Source organism: Entelurus aequoreus, linkage group LG27, assembly GCF_033978785.1.
Source record: "Entelurus aequoreus isolate RoL-2023_Sb linkage group LG27, RoL_Eaeq_v1.1, whole genome shotgun sequence".
NCBI classification, from domain to species: Eukaryota; Metazoa; Chordata; class Actinopteri; order Syngnathiformes; family Syngnathidae; genus Entelurus; species Entelurus aequoreus.
In genome coordinates, this window is record NC_084757.1 from 35,765,433 (window position 1) to 35,788,151 (window position 22,719).

Below are 22,719 nucleotides of genomic sequence, written 5' to 3' on the forward strand. Positions count from 1 at the left end.
ATACTGATATGGATGAATATTATACAGAATATACTGATATGGATTAATTTTACACGGAATATACTAATATGGATGAATATTATACAGGATATACTGATATGGATGAATATTATACAGGATATACTGATATTGATGAATATTATACGGAATATACTGATATTGATGAATATTATATGGAATATACTGATATGGATGATTATTATACAGAATATAATGATATGGATGAATTTTAGACATAATACTGATATGGATTAATTTTATACAGAATATACTGATATGGATTAACTTTATACAGAATACTGATGTGGATTGTTTTTACACGGAATATACTAATATGGATGAATATTATACAGAATATACTGATATGGATGATTATTATACAGAATATACTGATATGGATGAATATTATACAGAATATACTGATATGGATTAATTTTACACGGAATATACTAATATGGATGAATATTATACAGGATATACTGATATTGATGAATATTATACGGAATATACTGATATTGATGAATATTATACGGAATATACTGATATAGATGACTTATACAGAATATAATGATATGGATGAATTTTAGACATAATACTGATATGGATTAATTTTATACAGAATATACTGATATGGATTAACTTTATACAGAATACTGATGTGGATTGTTTTTACACAGAATATACTAATATGGATGAATATTATAGAGAATATACTGATATGGATGATTATTATACAGAATATACTGAAATGGATTAATTCTATACAGAATATACTGATATGGATGAATATTATACAGAATATACTGATATGGATTAACTTTATACAGAATACTGATATGGATTAATTTTACACGAAATATACTAATATTGATGAATATTATACGGAATATGCTGATATGGATTAATTTTATACAGAATATACTGATATGGATGACTATTATACAGAATATAATGATATGGATGGATTTTAGACAGAATACTGATATGGATTAATTTTATACAGAATATACTGATATGGATTAAGTTTATACAGAATACTGATGTGGATTAATTTTACACGGAATATACTAATATGGATGAATATTATACATAATATACTGATATGGATGATTATTATACAGAATATACTTATATGGATTAATTTTACACGGAATATACTAATATGGATGAATATTATACATAATATACTGATATGGATTAACTTTATACAGAATACTGATATGGATTAATTTTACACGAAATATACTAATATTGATGAATATTATACGGAATATGCTGATATGGATTCATTTTATACAGAATATACTGATATGGATTAATTTTACACGGAATATACTAATATGGATGAATATTATACATAATATACTGAAATGGATTAATTTTATACAGAATATACTGATATGGATGAATATTATACAACATATACTGATATGGAGGAATTTTATACAGAATATACTGATATGGATTAACTTTATACAGAATAACTGATATGGATTAATTTTATACAGAATATGCAAATATGGATGAATACAATAGGAAGGTCCTGAGTAGTCGTGGATATTTCTGTGTGGAGTTTGCATGTTCTCCCCGTGACTGCGTGGGTTCCCTCCGAGTACTCAGGCTTCCTCCCACCTCCAAAGACATGCACCTGGGGATAGGCCCCTCCCACCTCCAAAGACATGCACCTGGGGATAGGCCCCTCCCACCTCCAAAGACATGCACCTGGGGATAGGTTGATTGGCAACACTAAATTGGTCCCTAGTGTGTGAATGTGAGTGTGAATGTTGTCTATCTATCTGTGTTGGCCCTGCGATGAGGTGGCGACTTGTCCAGTGTGTACCCCTCCTTCCGCCCGATTGTAGCTGAGCTAGGCTCCAGCAACCCCCGCGACCCCGAAAGGGACAAGCGGTAAAAAATGGATGGATGGATTATACAGAATATACTGATATTGATGAATTTGAATCAAAATATACCGATATGGATTACTTTTATACAGAATATACTGATATGGATGACTTTTATACAGAATATACTGATATGGATGACTTTTATACAAAATATACCTATATGGATAACTTTTATACAGAATATACTGATATGGATGAATATCATACGGAATATACTGATATGGATGCATTATATATAAAATATACTGTAGATAATCAGGTTTTAGACACCTGTCCTAGACTTCAGTTACAGATACTTTCAGTGTGCAGTGATGAATATTATACAGTATATTATTTTGTAGTTTTATACACACCTGTCCTAGTATATTAATTAGTAGTTTTGTACACACCTGTCCTAGTATAATAATTAGTAGTTTTGTACACACCTGTCCTAGTATAATAATTAGTAGTTTTGTACACACCTGTCCTAGTATAATAATTAGTAGCTTTGTTCCCACCTGTCCTAGTATATTAATTAGTAGTTTTGTACACATCTGTCCTAGTATATTAATTAGCAGTTTTGTACACACCTGTCCGAGTATATTAGTAGTCTGGTACACACCTGTCCTAGTATACTAATTAGTAGCTCTGTACACCCTTTCCTAGTATATTAATTAGCAGGATTGTACACACCTTTCCTAGTATATTAATTAGTAGTTTTGTGCACACCTGTCCTAGACTTCAGTTACAGATACTTTCAGTGTGCAGTGATGAATATTATACAGTATATTATTTTGTAGTTTTATACACACCTGTCCTAGTATATTAATTAGTAGTTTTGTACACACCTGTCCTAGTATAATAATTAGTAGTTTTGTACACACCTGTCCTAGTATAATAATTAGTAGTTTTGTACACACCTGTCCTAGTATAATAATTAGTAGCTTTGTTCCCACCTGTCCTAGTATATTAATTAGTAGTTTTGTACACATCTGTCCTAGTATATTAATTAGCAGTTTTGTACACACCTGTCCGAGTATATTAGTAGTCTGGTACACACCTGTCCTAGTATACTAATTAGTAGCTTTGTACACACTTTTCCTAGTATATTAATTAGCAGGATTGTACACACCTTTCCTAGTATATTAATTAGCAGGATTGTACACACCTTTCCTAGTATATTAATTAGCAGGATTGTACACACCTTTCCTAGTATATTAATTAGTAGTTTTGTGCACACCTGTCCTAGACTTCAGTTACAGATACTTTCACTGTGCAGTGATGAATATTATAAAGTATATCAATTAGTAGCTTTGTACACACCTGTCCTAGTATATTACTTTGTAGTTTTGTACACACCTGTCCTAGGATATTAATTAGTAGTTTTGTACACACCTGTCCTAGTATATTAATTAGCAGGCTTTGTATAATTAGCAGATTTCGTGCACACCTGTTCTAGACTTCAGTTAGATACTTTCACTGTGCAGTGATGACTATTATAAAGGATATCAATTAGTAGATTTGTACACACCTGTCCTAGTATATCAATTAGTAGCTTTGTACACACCTGTCCTAGTATATTAATTAGTAGTTTTGTACACACCTGTCTTAGTATATTAAATAGCAGCTTTGTACACACCTGTCCTAGTATATTAATTAGCAGGATTGTACACACCTGCCTTACTATATTAATTAGTATTTTTGTACACACCTGTCCTAGTATATTAATTAGTATTTTTGTACAAACCTGTCCTAGTATATTAATTAGCAGGATTGTACACACCTTACTTACTATATTAATTAGCAATTTTGTACACACCTGTCCTAGTATATCAATTAGTAGTTATGTACACACCTGTCCTAGTATATTAATTTGCAGGATTGTACACACCTTACTTACTATATGAATTAGTATTGTTGTACACACCTGTCTTACTATATTAATTAGTATTTTTGTACACACCTGTCCTAGTATATTAATTAGTAGTTTTGTACACACCTGTCCTAGTATATTAAATAGCAGCTTTGTACACACCTGTCCTAGTATATTAATTAGCAGGATTGTACACACCTGCCTTACTATATTAATTAGTATTTTTGTACACACCTGTCCTAGTATATTAATTAGTATTTTTGTACACACCTGTCCTAGTATATTCATTAGCAGGATTGTACACACCTGTCTTACTATATTAATTAGTATTTTTGTACACACCTGTCCTAGTATATGAATTAGTAGTTTTGTACACACCTGTCCTAGTATATTAATTTGCAGGCTTGTACACACCTTACTTACTATATGAATTAGTATTGTTGTACACACCTGTCTTACTATATTAATTAGTATTTTTGTACACACCTGTCCTAGTATATTAATTAGTAGTTTTGTACACACCTGTCCTAGAATATTAAATAGCAGCTTTGTACACACCTGTCCTAGTATATTAATTAGCAGGATTGTACACACCTGCCTTACTATATTAATTAGTATTTTTGTACACACCTGTCCTAGTATATTAATTAGTATTTTTGTACACACCTGTCCTAGTATATTAATTAGCAGGATTGTACACACCTGTCTTACTATATTAATTAGTATTTTTGTACACACCTGTCCTAGTATATGAATTAGTAGTTTTGTACACACCTGTCCTAGTATATTAATTAGTAGTTTTGTACACACCTGTCCTAGTATATTAATTAGCAGGATTGTACACACCTGTCTTAGTATATTAATTAGCAGTTTTGTACACACCTGTCCTAGTATATTAATTAGTATTTTTGTACACACCTGTCCTAGTATATTAATTAGCAGGATTGTACACACCTTACTTACTATATTAATTAGCAGTTTTGTACACACCTGTCCTAGTATATTAATTAGTATTTTTGTACACACCTGTCCTAGTATATTAATTAGCAGGATTGTACACACCTTACTTACTATATTAATTAGCAATTTTGTACACACCTGTCCTAGTATATTAATTAGCAGCTTTGTACACACCTGTCCTAGTATATTAATTAGCAGCCTTGTACACACCTGTCCTAGTATATTAATTAGCAGGATTGTACACACCTGTCTTACTATATTAATTAGTATTTTTTTCACACCTGTCCTAGTATATTAATTAGCAGGATTGTACACACCTGTCTTACTATATTAATTAGCAGTTTTGTACACACCTGTCCTAGTATATTAATTAGCAGGATTGTACACACCTGTCTTACTATATTAATTAGTATTTTTGTACACACCTGTCCTAGTATATGAATTAGTAGTTTTGTACACACCTGTCCTAGTATATTAATTAGTAGTTTTGTACACACCTGTCCTAGTATATTAATTAGCAGGATTGTACACACCTGTCTTAGTATCTTAATTAGCAGTTTTGTACACACCTGTCCTAGTATATTAATTAGTATTTTTGTACACACCTGTCCTAGTATATTAATTAGCAGGATTGTACACACCTTACTTACTATATTAATTAGCAGTTTTGTACACACCTGTCCTAGTATATTAATTAGTATTTTTGTACACACCTGTCCTAGTATATTAATTAGCAGGATTGTACACACCTTACTTACTATATTAATTAGCAATTTTGTACACACCTGTCCTAGTATATTAATTAGCAGCTTTGTACACACCTGTCCTAGTATATTAATTAGCAGCTTTGTACACACCTGTCCTAGTATATTAATTAGCAGCCTTGTACACACCTGTCCTAGTATATTAATTAGCAGGATTGTACACACCTGTCTTACTATATTAATTAGTATTTTTTTCACACCTGTCCTAGTATATTAATTAGCAGGATTGTACACACCTGTCTTACTATATTAATTAGCAGTTTTGTACCCACCTGTCCTAGTATATTAATTAGCAGGATTGTACACATCTGTCCGAGTATATTAGTAGTCTGGTACACACCTGTTCTAGTATATTAATTAGCAGCTTTGTACACACCTGTCCTAGTATATTAATTAGCAGGATTGTACACACCTGTCTTACTATATTAATTAGTATTTTTTTCACACCTGTCCTAGTATATTAATTAGCAGGATTGTACACACCTGTCTTACTATATTAATTAGCAGTTTTGTACACACCTGTCCTAGTATATTAATTAGTATTTTTGTACACACCTGTCCTAGTATATTAATTAGCAGGATTGTACACACCTTACTTACTATATTAATTAGCAATTTTGTACACACCTGTCCTAGTATATTAATTAGTATTTTTGAACACACCTGTCTTACTATATGAATTAGTATTGTTGCACACACCTGTCCTAGTATATGAATTAGTATTGTTGTACACACCTGTCTTAGCCTTCCGTTACAGATACTTTGACTGTGCAGGTTTCAGGACGTTGTCGCAGCCTCAGTCTGGCCAGCGACCTCAAGTCTCTGGTGGTCATCACTGAGGTCCGATCTGCTGAGGACCATCCAGAGATCTCCTTTGTTCAGGTAAGATCATTGCCAGTTAGGGCTGCACGATTAATAATCAATATTATTTGGAAATGAGGATTGTCATTGTTGATGAGGTTGGGTCAAACATTGGTGTGTCACATGTCACCTGGAAGGAAACAGTCCAATAATAATGAGGGGTGGAACGATATATGGATTTAGAATTCAACTACTTTGATATTTTTGTCTTCAGGAGGATTGTCATCGAGCCAACATGGTTTTAGAAGGAAATACGTTGATTTTATTGGTATTAAAAAAAGGGAAAACATTGGACTTAAGAACAGCAAACTTTATATGAAGTTCAACTCTTTTAATGATTAGGACGTTAAACGTTACTCAAGTCTGACGGCATCGGTCATCAAAACAAAATTGGCAGATACCTCCAGTTGCTTTATATTGTGTTGTGGCTTTATATTGTTGTGTTGGGGCTTTATATTGTTGTGTTGGGGCTTTATATTGTTGTGTGGTGGCTAGGGTTGCAAAGGGGTGGAAATTTACCACGGGAAGTTAAGCTCGGGAAGCTTGGAAATGTTGACCATTTTTTTATTATTCAAAGTTGGACACCATCCATGGGAATTAATGGGAATGAATGGGGAATTACAATAATGATTAGAGATGTCCGATAATGGCTTTTTTGCCTATATTCGATATTCCGATATTGTCCAACTCTTAATTACCGATTCCGATATCAACTGATACCGATATATACAGTGGTGCAATGAACACATTATTATGCCTAATTTTGTTGTGATTCCCCGCTGGATGCATTAAACAATGTAACAAGGTTTTCCAAAATAAATCAACTCAAGTTAGGGGGAAAAAATGCCAACATGGCACTGCCATATTTATTATTGAAGTCACAAAGTGCATTATTTTTTTTAACATCCCTCAAAACAGCAGCTTGGAATTTGGGACACTGCACATGTGATGGAGGAATGCATAGTGCAGGGTTACAATTCTACTGAATTTGCATTAAATCAGGTTGTTTTAGCTAGTAATCATGCTGCATGATCTAGCATGTTGCATTCAATGTTTATTCCCATATATTAACGTTAATTCCCATGGAAAGTTTCCAACTTTGAATATTCCCGGAATTTTGCAACCCTAGTTGGGGCTTTATATTGTTGTGTTGTGGCTTTATGTTGTTGTGTGGTGGCTTCATATTGTTGTGTGGTGGCTTTATATTGTTGTGTGGTGGCTTTTCACTATTGTGTGGTGGCTTTTCACTATTGTGTTGTGGCTTTACACTATTGTGTTGTGGCTATACACTAAAGTGTTGTGGCTCTACACTATTGTGTTGTGGCTTTACACTATTGTGTTGTGGCTCTACACTATTGTGTTGTGGCTCTACACTATTGTGTTGTGGCTCTACACTATTGTGTTGTGGCTCTACACTTTTGTGTTGTGGCTTTACACTGTTGTGTTGGGGTTTACATTGTTGTGTTGAAGCTTTATATTGTTGTGTTGTGGCTTCATATTGTGCTTGATTTGATATGCGACGCAGACTCATTTTTGAATGACTCATACGGCCGCCAAAATGGCGATTAAAATGTGATGGTTGCAGTTGGACACGGGCCTGCTGTCCGACTGCCTGCCCGAGCTCACCAGGATGGCACGCAAGTTCACCCACATCTCCACCCTGATGCAGTACCTGCACCTGTCGCTGACGTGCATGTGTGAAGCGTGGGAGGAGATCCTCATGCAGATGGACCTCAGACTCACCAAGTTTGTGCAGGTGGATCACTCACTCACTGGCTGGTGCTGATACTTGGGAGATCATCAGCGCTTCTTCTTCTGTTTGCAGGAGAAGAACACCAGCACTCAGGTGCAAGACGAGTTCCTGGAGCTGCTTCTGTGGGGACAGTCCAGGTGAGACACACTTCTCATGTCTAGTCCTGCAGTACACATGCTGTCCAGTGGGTGGAGACACAGCCTTGAAATGTACAATTCCTGGCCAAAACCCAAACTAAGGAAACCAAACTGAAATAAGTTATTATTGCAAGTAGGGTTGTCCCGATACCAATGTTTTGGTACCGGTACCAAAATGTCTAAATAAAGGGGACCACAAAAAATGGCATTATTGGCTTTATTTGAACAAAAAATCTTAGGGTACATGAAACATATGTTTATTATTGTAATTTAGTTCTTAAATAAAATAGTGAACATACTAGACAACTTGTCTTTTAGTAGTAAGTAAACAAATAAAGACTCCTAATTAGTCTGCTGACGTATGCAGTAACATATTGTGTCATTTATACACCTATTATTTTGTACACATTATTAGGGACAAACTGTAAAAATTGATTATTCATCCACTTGTTCATTTACTGTTAATATCTGCTTATTTTATGTTTTAGCATGTTCTATCTACACTTCTTTTAAAATGTAATAATCACTTATTCTTCTCTTCTTTGATACTTTACATTAGTTTTGGATGATACCACACATTTAGGTATGGATCCGATACCAAGTAGGGCTGCAACTAACGATTAATTTGATAATCGATTAATCTGTCGACTATTACTTCGATTAATAATTAATAATCGGATAAAAGAGACAAACTACATTTCTATCCTTTCCAGTATTTTATTGAAAAAAAACAGCATACTGGCACCATACTTATTTTGATTATTGTTTCTCAGCTGTTTGTATATGTTGCAGTTTATAAATAAAGTTTTATTTTATATATATACACTACCGTTCAAAAGTTTGGGGTCACATTGAAATGTCCTTATTTTTGCAGGAAAAGCACTGTACTTTTCAATGAAGATAACTTTAAACTAGTCTTAACTTTAAAGAAATACACTCTATACATTGCTAATGTGGTAAATGACTATTCTAGCTGCAAATGTCTGGTTTTTGGTGCAATATCTACATAGGTGTATAGAGGCCCATTTCCAGCAACTATCACTCCAGTGTTCTAATGGTACAATGTGTTTGCTCATTGGCTCAGAAGGCTAATTGATGATTAGAAAACCCTTGTGCAATCATGTTCACACATCTGAAAACACTTTAGCTCGTTACAGAAGCTACAAAACTGACCTTCCTTTGAGCAGATTGACTTTCTGGAGCATCACATTTGTGGGGTCAATTAAACGCTCAAAATGGCCAGAAAAAGAGAACTTTCATCTGAAACTCGACAGTCTATTCTGGTTCTTAGAAATGAAGGCTATTCCACTAAATTGTTTGGGTGACCCCAAACTTTTGAACGGTAGTGTGTATATATATATATGTATGTATATATGTGTATATACCGCCGCTCCCAGTCTGTGGAACGCTCTCCCTGACCACCTGAGGGCACCACAGACTGTGGATGCTTTTAAAAAAGGCTTAAAAAAACCTTCTTTTTAAAAAAGCCTTTTTTTAGATATATGCGTGCTGGTTCTAGTTTTTATTTTTATTTATTTGTATTATCTTTTTTAAAAAAAAAATTTTAATACACTGTAGCACTTTGAGGTTGTTTGCTCAATGTAAAGTGCTTTTTACAAATAAAATCTATTATTATCATTATTATATATATATATATATATATATATATATATATATATATATATATATATATATATATGTGTAAGTGTATTTTTTTAATTTTTAATTTTTTTTGTTCTGTACAGTCCTGAACTGCAGGCTCTTCTTGTCAACCAGCTGACTGTCAAGGTAAGTGTTGACTCAATGATGTAGTCCTTTAAGATACTCCTTGTGATAGTATTGCTAGTATTCATAAAACAATGTAGTGATGACATAATGATGTAGTCCTACAACATATTGCAATATTACATTGTGATAGTATTCATAAAACAATGTAGTGATGACATAATGATGTACACTAAAAGCAATACTTTTAGTGTGGGGACAAGTGTCTCCAATATTGTCCACATCTGTCTCCATCTAAACACAGCAGTGCGCTCTTAAACGCACGCCGGAAAGCGAGGGGAAATGACGTTAAACCAAGCGCTTGGCTCCGTTTTCTCTGAGGGGAAATCTCCGGAGCAAAGTCCGTGTTGTTAGTTATTAGTTGATTATCAAGACAAAAGAGGCTTGACTTTGTGTTGCCTAAAATGCATTAATAAATTACGTTTTTTCGGTAATTAAAAAATTAGACTGTTACGCGGGGGTCGCATCTTACTGTGCTGTAGTTCTCCCGGGATGCAGACGGACGACTCCGGACGAAAGCGTGAGGTCGGAGATGATTTATTTATCATAAATCGTAGCCAAACAGGAAACAAGCAAAAGGAAAAATGTGCCGATCGCACGGGAAGCAAATGTACCAAGTTAGCCAAACCAGACCGAGCGTGGCGAGAAAGGTGAATAAATAGCTCTCTGATTAGTGGTCGACAACAGGTGAGCGTGTCGACCACTAACCAGAGGCAGGTGAACCCAATTAATCCCCATGGAAACTAAAACAAACCCAGAGGTGCACAAACAGGAACTAGGGGAGTCCAAAACTAACAGAAAATAACAAAACATGATCCGGCCCACGCATCATGACATAGACGGTGTTAGTAACCGTCTGGAATTTTATCGCAAATGATCATTATACCATTAACCGTTACATCCTTAGTCCATTAACAAGTAAAAAGTCAAGGGCGGTCACAGCATGCTGTTTCTGCCGATGCAGGTCCATTTTTTTAGGGCATTACGGCAAGTGACGAGGGCGGTCGCGGCAGTTGCCGTGGTTAAATTTGAGCCCTGAAGATATCGTACACTTCTGGGACTTGTAGTCTTCAAGACCCATCGTGGCAGCGGCCAGCTAGCATGTGAGCATGCCTCCTAGATTGACTCTGGGGCGACTCCCGTTTTAATGTTGGAGCCCGCTGCTTGTGGTGGATCTTCCAACCCGTTGTGCGGAGTGATCCGTAGCAAAGACCAAACTTCACCCAGGCCGGAGTGCAGCCTCCTCTTCACTGGTCCCATTTCCCAGCCACGGTCGCAGTAAAGTCGGGAAAGATCAAGATCCTCTTGCCCATGTTGAAGAGCGGCGAAGCTTCGCTAGCCCGGCGTAGAATCTGGTTACCAGTTTGAAATAAATTCACTCCCAACAAAAAGTGGTTGAGGAGGCTCGCCATGTTTCGGGCTAGCTCACAAAATGCAGTGGGCCCGGTCCAAAATGGGCCTGTCGTCCAGTTCAAGCACATGCTACAAGAGCTGGGTTGTAAACTCAGAGGGACGAAGGCCTTCACAGCCTTCCATACGAATATTGTTCCACCTCCAGCGACTTTCAAGATCTTCACATTTCTTGGAGAGGGAATGCACAGTAGCACAGTAGCTATCGTTAGCGATATCGTCACCCATTCTGTTCATAACTTTTATGGACAGAATTTCTAGGCGCAGTCAGGGCGTTGAGGGGATCCGGTTTGGTGGCTGCAGGATTAGGTCTCTGCTTTTTGCAGATGATGTGGTCCTGATGGCTTCATCTGGCCAGGATCTTCAGCTCTCACTGGATCGGTTTTGCAGCCGAGTGTGAAGCGACTGGGATGAGAATCAGCACCTCCAAGTCCGAGTCCATGGTTCTCGCCCGGGAAAGGGTGGAGTGTCATCTCCGGGTTGGGGAGGAAATCTTGCCCCAAGTGGAGGAGTTCAAGTACTTAGGAGTCTTGCTCACGAGTGAGGGAAGAGTGGATCGTGAGATTGACAGGCGGATCGGTGCGGCGTCTTCAGTAATGCGGACGCTGTATCGATCCGTTGTGGTGAAGAAGGAGCTGAGCCGGAAGGCAAAGCTCTCAATTTACCGGTCGATCTACGTTCCCATCCTCACCTATGGTCATGAGCTTTGGGTTATGACCGAAAGGACAAGATCACGGGTACTAGCGGCCCAAATGAGTTTCCTCCGCCGGGTGGAGGGGCTCTCTCTTAGAGATAGGGTGAGAAGTTCTGCCATCCGGGAGGAGCTCAAAGTAAAGCCGCTGCTCCTCCACATGGAGAGGAGCCAGATGAGGTGGTTCGGGCATCTGGTCATGATGCCACCCGAACGCCTCCCTAGGGAGGTGTTTGGGGCACGTCCGACCGGCAGGAGGCCACGTGGAAGACCCAAGGACACGTTGGGAAAATTATGTCACTTAGACTGTTTGTTAGACTGGCCTGGGAACGCCTCGGGATCCCCCGGGAGGAGCTGGACGATGTGGCTGGGGAGAGGGAAGTCTGGGCTTCTCTGCTTGGGCTGCTGCCCCCGCGACCCGACCTCGGATAAGCGGAAGAAATTCGATGGATGAAAGGATGGATGGATAGTGTTAGCAGCACGATACAGGCGAGCAATTTCCTCACCATAGGACAAAAGTTCCAAAGCAGCCGCTATCTCTCTTCTCATCGTGCCCGAGACCACGGACTCAAGTCTGGCAAAGATGTCAGCGTGCTAAAACTGTTAAAATGTGCAATTAAAATATATGCAGTAGATTATGTCTAATTTCAGTGCAAAACATCTCCTACATAGTCATTGATCTTTTAATACTGATGTTATTGCTCCTATTGTACTGAGCAGCCTGAGCATTTCTATTTGTTTCTCTGCTCTTCATCCAAGGGCTTGAAGAAGCTGGGCCAGACCATTGAATCATCTTACTCCAGCATCCAGAAGCTGGTCATCAGCCATCTACAGAGGTTTGTATTGTCTTCTTAGGACATCACATCCTGTCATGTGTCTTCTTAGGACATCACATCCTGTTATGTGTCTTCTTAGGACATCACATCCTGTCATGTGTCTTCTTAGGACATCACATCCTGTTATGTGTCTTCTTAGGACATCACATCCTGTAATGTGTCTTCTTAGGACATCACATCCTGTCATGTGTCTTCTTAGGACATCACATCCTGTCATGTGTCTTCTTAGGACATCACATCCTGTTATGTGTCTTCTTAGGACATCACATCCTGTTATGTGTCTTCTTAGGACATCACATCCTGTTATGTGTCTTCTTAGGACATCACATCCTGTTATGTGTCTTCTTAGGACATCACATCCTGTTATGTGTCTTCTTAGGACATCACATCCTGTTATGTGTCTTCTTAGGACATCACATCCTGTTATGTGTCTTCTTAGGACATCACATCCTGTTATGTGTCTTCTTAGGACATCACATCCTGTCATGTGTCTTCTTAGGACATCACATCCTGTTATGTGTCTTCTTAGGACATCACATCCTGTTATGTGTCTTCTTAGGACGTCACATCCTGTTATGTGTCTTCTTAGGAGATCACATCCTGTCATGTGTCTTCTTAGGACATCACATCCTGTCATGTGTCTTCTTAGGACATCACATCCTGTCATGTGTCTTCTTAGGACATCACATCCTGTTATGTGTCTTCTTAGGACATCACATCCTGTCATGTGTCTTCTTAGGACATCACATCCTGTTATGTGTCTTCTTAGGACGTCACATCCTGTTATGTGTCTTCTTAGGACGTCACATCCTGTTATGTGTCTTCTTAGGATGTCACATCCTGTTATGTGTCTTCTTAGGACATCACATCCTGTCATGTGTCTTCTTAGGACATCACATCCTGTCATGTGTCTTCTTAGGACATCACATCCTGTCATGTGTCTTCTTAGGACGTCACATCCTGTCATGTGTCTTCTTAGGACATAACATCCTGTCATGTGTCTTCTTAGGACATCACATCCTGTCATGTGTCTTCTTAGGACGTCACATCCTGTCATGTGTCTTCTTAGGACATAACATCCTGTCATGTGTCTTCTTAGGACATCACATCCTGTCATGTGTCTTCTTAGGACGTCACATCCTGTTATGTGTCTTCTTAGGACGTCACATCCTGTTATGTGTCTTCTTAGGACGTCACATCCTGTTATGTGTCTTCTTAGGACGTCACATCCTGTTATGTGTCTTCTTAGGACGTCACATCCTGTTATGTGTCTTCTTAGGACGTCACATCCTGTAATGTGTCTTCTTAGGACATCACATCCTGTCATGTGTCTTCTTAGGACATCACATCCTGTCATGTGTCTTCTTAGGACATCACATCCTGTCATGTGTCTTCTTAGGACATCACATCCTGTCATGTGTCTTCTTAGGACATCACATCCTGTCATGTGTCTTCTTAGGACATCACATCCTGTCATGTGTCTTCTTAGGACATCACATCCTGTCATGTGTCTTCTTAGGACATCACATCCTGTCATGTGTCTTCTTAGGACGTCACATCCTGTCATGTGTCTTCTTAGGACGTCACATCCTGTTATGTGTCTTCTTAGGACGTCACATCCTGTTATGTGTCTTCTTAGGACATCACATCCTGTTATGTGTCTTCTTAGGACGTCACATCCTGTAATGTGTCTTCTTAGGACGTCACATCCTGTAATGTGTCTTCTTAGGACATCACATCCTGTCATGTGTCTTCTTAGGACATCACATCCTGTCATGTGTCTTCTTAGGACATCACATCCTGTTATGTGTCTTCTTAGGACATCACATCCTGTTATGTGTCTTCTTAGGACATCACATCCTGTTATGTGTCTTCTTAGGACATCACATCCTGTTACGTGTCTTCTTAGGACATCACATCCTGTCATGTGTCTTCTTAGGACATCACATCCTGTTATGTGTCTTCTTAGGACATCACATCCTGTTATGTGTCTTCTTAGGACATCACATCCTGTTATGTGTCTTCTTAGGACATCACATCCTGTTATGTGTCTTCTTAGGACATCACATCCTGTCATGTGTCTTCTTAGGACATCACATCCTGTCATGTGTCTTCTTAGGACGTCACATCCTGTCATGTGTCTTCTTAGGACATCACATCCTGTCATGTGTCTTCTTAGGACATCACATCCTGTTATGTGTCTTCTTAGGACATCACATCCTGTTATGTGTCTTCTTAGGACATCACATCCTGTTATGTGTCTTCTTAGGACATCACATCCTGTCATGTGTCTTCTTAGGACATCACATCCTGTTATGTGTCTTCTTAGGACATCACATCCTGTCATGTGTCTTCTTGGGACATCACATCCTGTTATGTGTCTTCTTAGGACGTCACATCCTGTTATGTGTCTTCTTAGGACGTCACATCCTGTTATGTGTCTTCTTAGGACGTCACATCCTGTTATGTGTCTTCTTAGGACGTCACATCCTGTCATGTGTCTTCTTAGGACATCACATCCTGTTATGTGTCTTCTTAGGACATCACATCCTGTTATGTGTCTTCTTAGGACATCACATCCTGTTACGTGTCTTCTTAGGACATCACATCCTGTCATGTGTCTTCTTAGGACATCACATCCTGTTATGTGTCTTCTTAGGACATCACATCCTGTCATGTGTCTTCTTAGGACGTCACATCCTGTCATGTGTCTTCTTAGGACATCACATCCTGTCATGTGTCTTCTTAGGACATCACATCCTGTTATGTGTCTTCTTAGGACATCACATCCTGTTATGTGTCTTCTTAGGACATCACATCCTGTTATGTGTCTTCTTAGGACATCACATCCTGTCATGTGTCTTCTTAGGACATCACATCCTGTTATGTGTCTTCTTAGGACATCACATCCTGTCATGTGTCTTCTTGGGACATCACATCCTGTTATGTGTCTTCTTAGGACGTCACATCCTGTTATGTGTCTTCTTAGGACGTCACATCCTGTTATGTGTCTTCTTAGGACGTCACATCCTGTTATGTGTCTTCTTAGGACGTCACATCCTGTTATGTGTCTTCTTAGGACATCACATCCTGTCATGTGTCTTCTTAGGACATCACATCCTGTTATGTGTCTTCTTAGGACATCACATCCTGTTATGTGTCTTCTTAGGACATCACATCCTGTCATGTGTCTTCTTAGGACGTCACATCCTGTCATGTGTCTTCTTAGGACATAACATCCTGTCATGTGTCTTCTTAGGACATCACATCCTGTCATGTGTCTTCTTAGGACGTCACATCCTGTTATGTGTCTTCTTAGGACGTCACATCCTGTAATGTGTCTTCTTAGGACATCACATCCTGTTATGTGTCTTCTTAGGACATCACATCCTGTTATGTGTCTTCTTAGGACATCACATCCTGTTATGTGTCTTCTTAGGACGTCACATCCTGTTATGTGTCTTCTTAGGACATCACATCCTGTCATGTGTCTTCTTAGGACATCACATCCTGTTATGTGTCTTCTTAGGACATCACATCCTGTTATGTGTCTTCTTAGGACATCACATCCTGTTATGTGTCTTCTTAGGACATCACATCCTGTCATGTGTCTTCTTAGGACATCACATCCTGTTATGTGTCTTCTTAGGACATCACATCCTGTTATGTGTCTTCTTAGGACGTCACATCCTGTTATGTGTCTTCTTAGGAGATCACATCCTGCCATGTGTCTTCTTAGGACGTCACATCCTGTCATGTGTCTTCTTAGGACATCACATCCTGTCATGTGTCTTCTTAGGACATCACATCCTGTTATGTGTCTTCTTAGGACATCACATCCTGTCATGTGTCTTCTTAGGACATCACATCCTGTTATGTGTCTTCTTAGGACGTCACATCCTGTAATGTGTCTTCTTAGGACATCACATCCTGTCATGTGTCTTCTTAGGACGTCACATCCTGTCATGTGTCTTCTTAGGACGTCACATCCTGTCATGTGTCTTCTTAGGACGTCACATCCTGTTATGTGTCTTCTTAGGAGGTCACATCCTGTTATATGTCTTCTTAGGACATCACATCCTGTTATGTGTCTTCTTAGGACATCACATCCTGTTATGTGTCTTCTTAGGACATCACATCCTGTTATGTGTCTTCTTAGGACATCACATCCTGTTATGTGTCTTCTTAGGACATCACATCCTGTTATGTGTCTTCTTAGGACATCACATCCTGTCATGTGTCTTCTTAGGACATCACATCCTGATATGTGTCTTCTTAGGACGTCACATCCTGTTATGTGTCTTCTTAGGACATCACATCCTGTCATGTGTCTTCTTAGGACATCACATCCTGTCATGTGTCTTCTTAGGACATCACATCCTGTTATGTGTCTTCTTAGGACGTCACATCCTGTAATGTGTCTTCTTAGGACATCACATCCTGTCATGTGTCTTCTTAGGACATCACATCCTGTCATGTGTCTTCTTAGGACGTCACATCCTGTCATGTGTCTTCTTAGGACGTCACATCCTGTCATGTGTCTTCTTAGGACGTCACATCCTGTTATGTGTCTTCTTAGGACATCACATCCTGTTATGTGTCTTCTTAGGACATCACATCCTGTTATGTGTCTTCTTAGGACATCACATCCTGATATGTGTCTTCTTAGGACGTCACATCCTGTTATGTGTCTTCTTAGGACATCACATCCTGTCATGTGTCTTCTTAGGACATCACATCCTGTCATGTGTCTTCTTAGGACATCACATCCTGTTATGTGTCTTCTTAGGACGTCACATCCTGTAATGTGTCTTCTTAGGACATCACATCCTGTCATGTGTCTTCTTAGGACATCACATCCTGTCATGTGTCTTCTTAGGACGTCACATCCTGTCATGTGTCTTCTTAGGACGTCACATCCTGTCATGTGTCTTCTTAGGACGTCACATCCTGTTATGTGTCTTCTTAGGACATCACATCCTGTTATGTGTCTTCTTAGGACATCACATCCTGTTATGTGTCTTCTTAGGACATCACATCCTGTTATGTGTCTTCTTAGGACATCACATCCTGTTATGTGTCTTCTTAGGACATCACATCCTGTTATGTGTCTTCTTAGGACATCACATCCTGTCATGTGTCTTCTTAGGACATCACATCCTGATATGTGTCTTCTTAGGACGTCACATCCTGTTATGTGTCTTCTTAGGACATCACATCCTGCCATGTGTCTTCTTAGGACATCACATCCTGTCATGTGTCTTCTTAGGACATCACATCCTGTCATGTGTCTTCTTAGGACATCACATCCTGTTAGGTGTCTTCTTAGGATGTCACATCCTGTCATGTGTCTTCTTAGGACATCACATCCTGTCATGTGTCTTCTTAGGACATCACATCCTGTTAGGTGTCTTCTTAGGATGTCACATCCTGTTATGTCTTTTTTAGTCCTCTTGGCTTGCACTGCTGTCTTTTTTCCCATCAAAGTCCTCCAACACCACCTGCTGGTTGTTTTGCAGCGGCTCGGAGGCACTTCTCTATCACCTGAGTGAAGTCAAGGGAATGTCGCTTTGGAAGAAGAAATTCCAACCTCTCGGTCTTCATTCAGCTGCAATAGAAGGTACAACACATTTCAGCCGTAAAAGTAAAGACTAATTCATGTCCACCATCCCAAAGACTAATGTCCACTATGACAAAAGTAAAGACTAATGTCATTATGACAAAAGTAAAGACTAATGTCATTATCACAAAAGTAAAGATTAATGTCCATTATGACAAAAGTAAAGACTAATGTCATTATCACAAAAGTAAAGACTAATGTCCATTATCACAAAAGTAAAGACTAATGTCCATTATCACAAAAGTAAAGACTAATGTCCACCATCACAAGAGTAAAGACTAATGTTCATAATCACAAAAGTAAAGACTAATGTCATTATCACAAAAGTAAAGACTAATGTCCATTATCACAAAATTAAAGACTAATATCCATTATCACAAAAGTAAAGACTAATGTCTATTATGACAAAAGTAAAGACTTATGTCTATTATGACAAAAGTAAAGAATTATGTCCATTATCACAAAAATAAAGACTAATGTCCATTGTCACAAAAGTAAAGACTAATGTCCATTGTCACAAAAGTAAAGACTAATGTCCACCATCACAAAGTAAAGACTAATGTCCATTATCACAAAATTAAAGACTAATGTCCATTGTCACAAAAGTAAAGACTAATGTCCATTATCACAAAAGTAAAGACTAATGTCTATTATGACAAAAGTAAAGACTAATGTCCATTATCACAAAAGTAAAGACTAATGTCTATTATGACAAAAGTAAAGACTAATGTCCATTATCACAAAAGTAAAGACTAATGTCCATTATCACAAAATTAAAGACTAATGTCCATTGTCACAAAAGTAAAGACTAATGTCCATTATCACAAAATTAAAGACTAATGTCCATTGTCACAAAAGTAAAGACTAATGTGCATTATCACAAAAGTAAAGAGTAATAAGACATTTGTGTTTACAGATGCTATTACGGCTGTGGGCTCTTTTTCCTTGAAGACAAGTGAACTTTTGCAGTAAGTTTGATAATACTACTACTACTACTACTACTACTACTACTACTAAAATAATAATAGTGAAGTCCACTTGTGTTTTCCCGATTGTCTGCATTGTATTTCTGCTCTCATCATTTTTTCACATGCAGGGTGATCGACAAGAGCATGAAAAATTTTAAAGCCTTTTTTCGCTGGTTGTACGTTGGTAAGTGTCTTTTTTTCAGCACATTTGTGGACGTGTGAAGTGTTGACTTTTGTATTTTGTTCTGGCAGCCATGCTGAGAATGTGTGATGAGCACGTGCCTCCAGAGCTCAACAAGGTGTGTTGTGCTCACCATGTGTCTAAACCTGTGTTGTGCTCACCTTTCCCTGCTTTTCAACTTGTATAAACCTGGGTTGTGCTCACCTGTACCTGCTTTTAAACATGTCTAAACCTGTGTTGTGCCCACCTTTACCTGCTTTTAAACATGTCTAAACCTGTGTTGTGCCCACCTTTACCTGCTTTTCAACGTGTCTAAAACGTGTGTTGTGCCCACCTTTACCTGCTTTTAAACATGTCTAAACCTGTGTTGTGCCCACCTTTACCTGCTTTTAAACATGTCTAAACCTGTGTTGTGCCCACCTTTACCTGCTTTTCAACGTGTCTAAAACGTGTGTTGTGCTCATCTTTACCTGCTTTTTAATCCGTCTAAACGTGTGTTGTGCTCACCTTTACCTGCTTTTTAATCCGTCTAAACGTGTGTTGTGCTCACCTTTACCTGCTTTTTAATCCGTCTAAACGTGTGTTGTGCTCACCTTTACCTGCTTTTCGACACGTCTAAAATGTGTGTTGTGCTCACCTTTTAGATGACCCAGAAGGACATCTCCTTTGTGGCAGACTTCCTGTCAGAGCATTTCAGTGAAGTGAGGTGGTGATAAAAGCTGGCACGCATAAATACCATACATGACTTCAAAGATGTTTTTTTCTACCACAGAATGAACAACTATTTGATCGCAAAGGAAAGTACTTCAATATAGAGCGCGTTGGTCAGGTAAGCATTTTAGACTTCTTGGCAAGTATGACTATGGCACAACATACAGGACTGTGGTACCATACCATACCAACTTTATTTATAATGGTACATCGACTATGGCACAGCATACAGGACTGTGGTACCATACCAAATTTATTTATAATGGTACATCGACTATGGCACAACATACAGGACTGTGGTACCATACCAACTTTATTTATAATGGTACATCGATTATGGCACAGCATACAGGACTGTGGTACCATACCATACCAACTTTATTTATAATGGTACATCGACTATGGCACAGCATACAGGACTGTGGTACCATACCAACTTTATTTATAATGGTACATCGACTATGGCACAACATACAGGACTGTGGTACCATACCAACTTTATTTATAATGGTACATCGACTATGGCACAGCATACAGGACTGTGGTACCATACCAACTTTATTTATAATGGTACATCGACTATGGCACAGCATACAGGACTGTGGTACCATACCAACGTTATTTATAATGGTACATCGACTATGGCACAGCATACAGGACTGTGGTACCATACCAACTTTATTTATAATGGTACATCGACTATGGCACAACATACAGGACTGTGGTACCATACCAACTTTATTTATAATGGTACATCGACTATGGCACATCATACAGGACTGTGGTACCATACCATACCAACTTTATTTATAATGGTGCATCGGCTATTGCACAACATACAGGACTGTGGTACCATACCATACCAACTTTATTTATAATGGTACCTCGGCCATGGAACAACATACAGGACTGTAGTACCATACCATACCAACTTTATTTATAATGGTACATCGGCTATGGCACAGCATACAAGACCGTGGTACCATACCATACCAACTTGATTTATAATGATACATTAAAGTTAAAGTACCAATGATTGTCACACACACACGAGGTGTGGTGAAATTTGTCCTCTGCATTTGACCCATCCCCTTGGGGAGCAGTGGGCAGCAGCGGCGCCGCGCCCGGGAATCATTTTGGTGATTTAACCCCCAATTCCAACCCTTGATGCTGAGTGCCAAGCAGGGAGGTAATGGGTCCCATTTTTATAGTCTTTGGTATGACTCGGCTGGGATTTGAACTCCAACCTACCGATCTCAGGGCGGACACTCTAACCACTAGGCCACTGCATCGGTCATGGCACAACATACAGGACTGTGGTACCATACCATACCAACTTTATTTATAATGGTACTTTGGCCATGGAACAACATAGAGGACTATAGTACCATACCATATCAACTTTATTTATAATAGTACATCGACTATGGCACAACATACAGGACTGTGGTACCATACCATACCAACTTTATCTATAATGGTACCTCGGCCATGGAACAACATACAGGACTGTAGTACCATACCATACCAACTTTATTTATAATGGTACATCGGCTATGGCACAGCATACAAGACCGTGGTACCGTACCATACCAACTTGATTTATAATGATACATTAAAGTTAAAGTACCAATGATTGTCACACACACACTAGGTGTGGTGAAATTTGTCCTCTGCATTTGACCCATCCCCTTGGGGAGCAGTGGGCAGCAGCGGCGCCGCGCCCGGGAATCATTTTGGTAATTTAACCCCCAATTCCAACCCTTGATGCTGAGTGCCAAGCAGGGAGGTAATGGGTCCCATTTTTATAGTCTTTGGTATGACTCGGCTGGGATTTGAACTCCAACCTACCGATCTCAGGGCGGACACTCTAACCACTAGGCCACTGCATCGGTTATGGCACAACATACAGGACTGTGGTACCGAACTGGACCAACTTTATTTATAATAGTACCTCGGTCATGGCACAACATACAGGACTGTGGTACCATACCATACCAACTTTATTTATAATGGTACTTTGGCCATGGAACAACATACAGGACTATAGTACCATACCATATCAACTTTATTTATAATAGTACATCGACTATGGCACAACATACAGGACTGTGGTACCATACCATACCAACTTTATTTATAATGGTACATCGGCTATGGCACAGCATACAGGACTGTGGTACCATACCATACCAACTTTATTTATACGGGTACATCGGCTATGGCACAACATACAGGACTGTGGTACCGAACCGGACCAACTTTGTTTATAATGGTACATCG

At 38.7% G+C, this 22,719-nt stretch overlaps 1 protein-coding gene across 2 annotated transcripts in view; it reads left to right on the forward strand.

Moving 5' to 3' along the window:
- anapc4 (anaphase promoting complex subunit 4) overlaps window positions 1–22,719 on the forward strand; it is a 42,428-nt gene that overhangs the window by 5,473 nt on the left and 14,236 nt on the right. For both annotated transcript variants that reach the window (XM_062039278.1, XM_062039279.1), the window contains exons 9-19: window positions 6,258–6,365; window positions 7,930–8,100; window positions 8,170–8,234; window positions 9,980–10,022; window positions 12,880–12,956; window positions 18,476–18,576; window positions 19,493–19,544; window positions 19,673–19,728; window positions 19,797–19,843; window positions 20,370–20,426; window positions 20,498–20,554. In XM_062039278.1, the coding sequence (XP_061895262.1) occupies window positions 6,258–6,365; window positions 7,930–8,100; window positions 8,170–8,234; window positions 9,980–10,022; window positions 12,880–12,956; window positions 18,476–18,576; window positions 19,493–19,544; window positions 19,673–19,728; window positions 19,797–19,843; window positions 20,370–20,426; window positions 20,498–20,554 (834 nt within the window). The remainder of the gene's footprint in view (window positions 1–6,257; window positions 6,366–7,929; window positions 8,101–8,169; window positions 8,235–9,979; window positions 10,023–12,879; window positions 12,957–18,475; window positions 18,577–19,492; window positions 19,545–19,672; window positions 19,729–19,796; window positions 19,844–20,369; window positions 20,427–20,497; window positions 20,555–22,719) is intronic.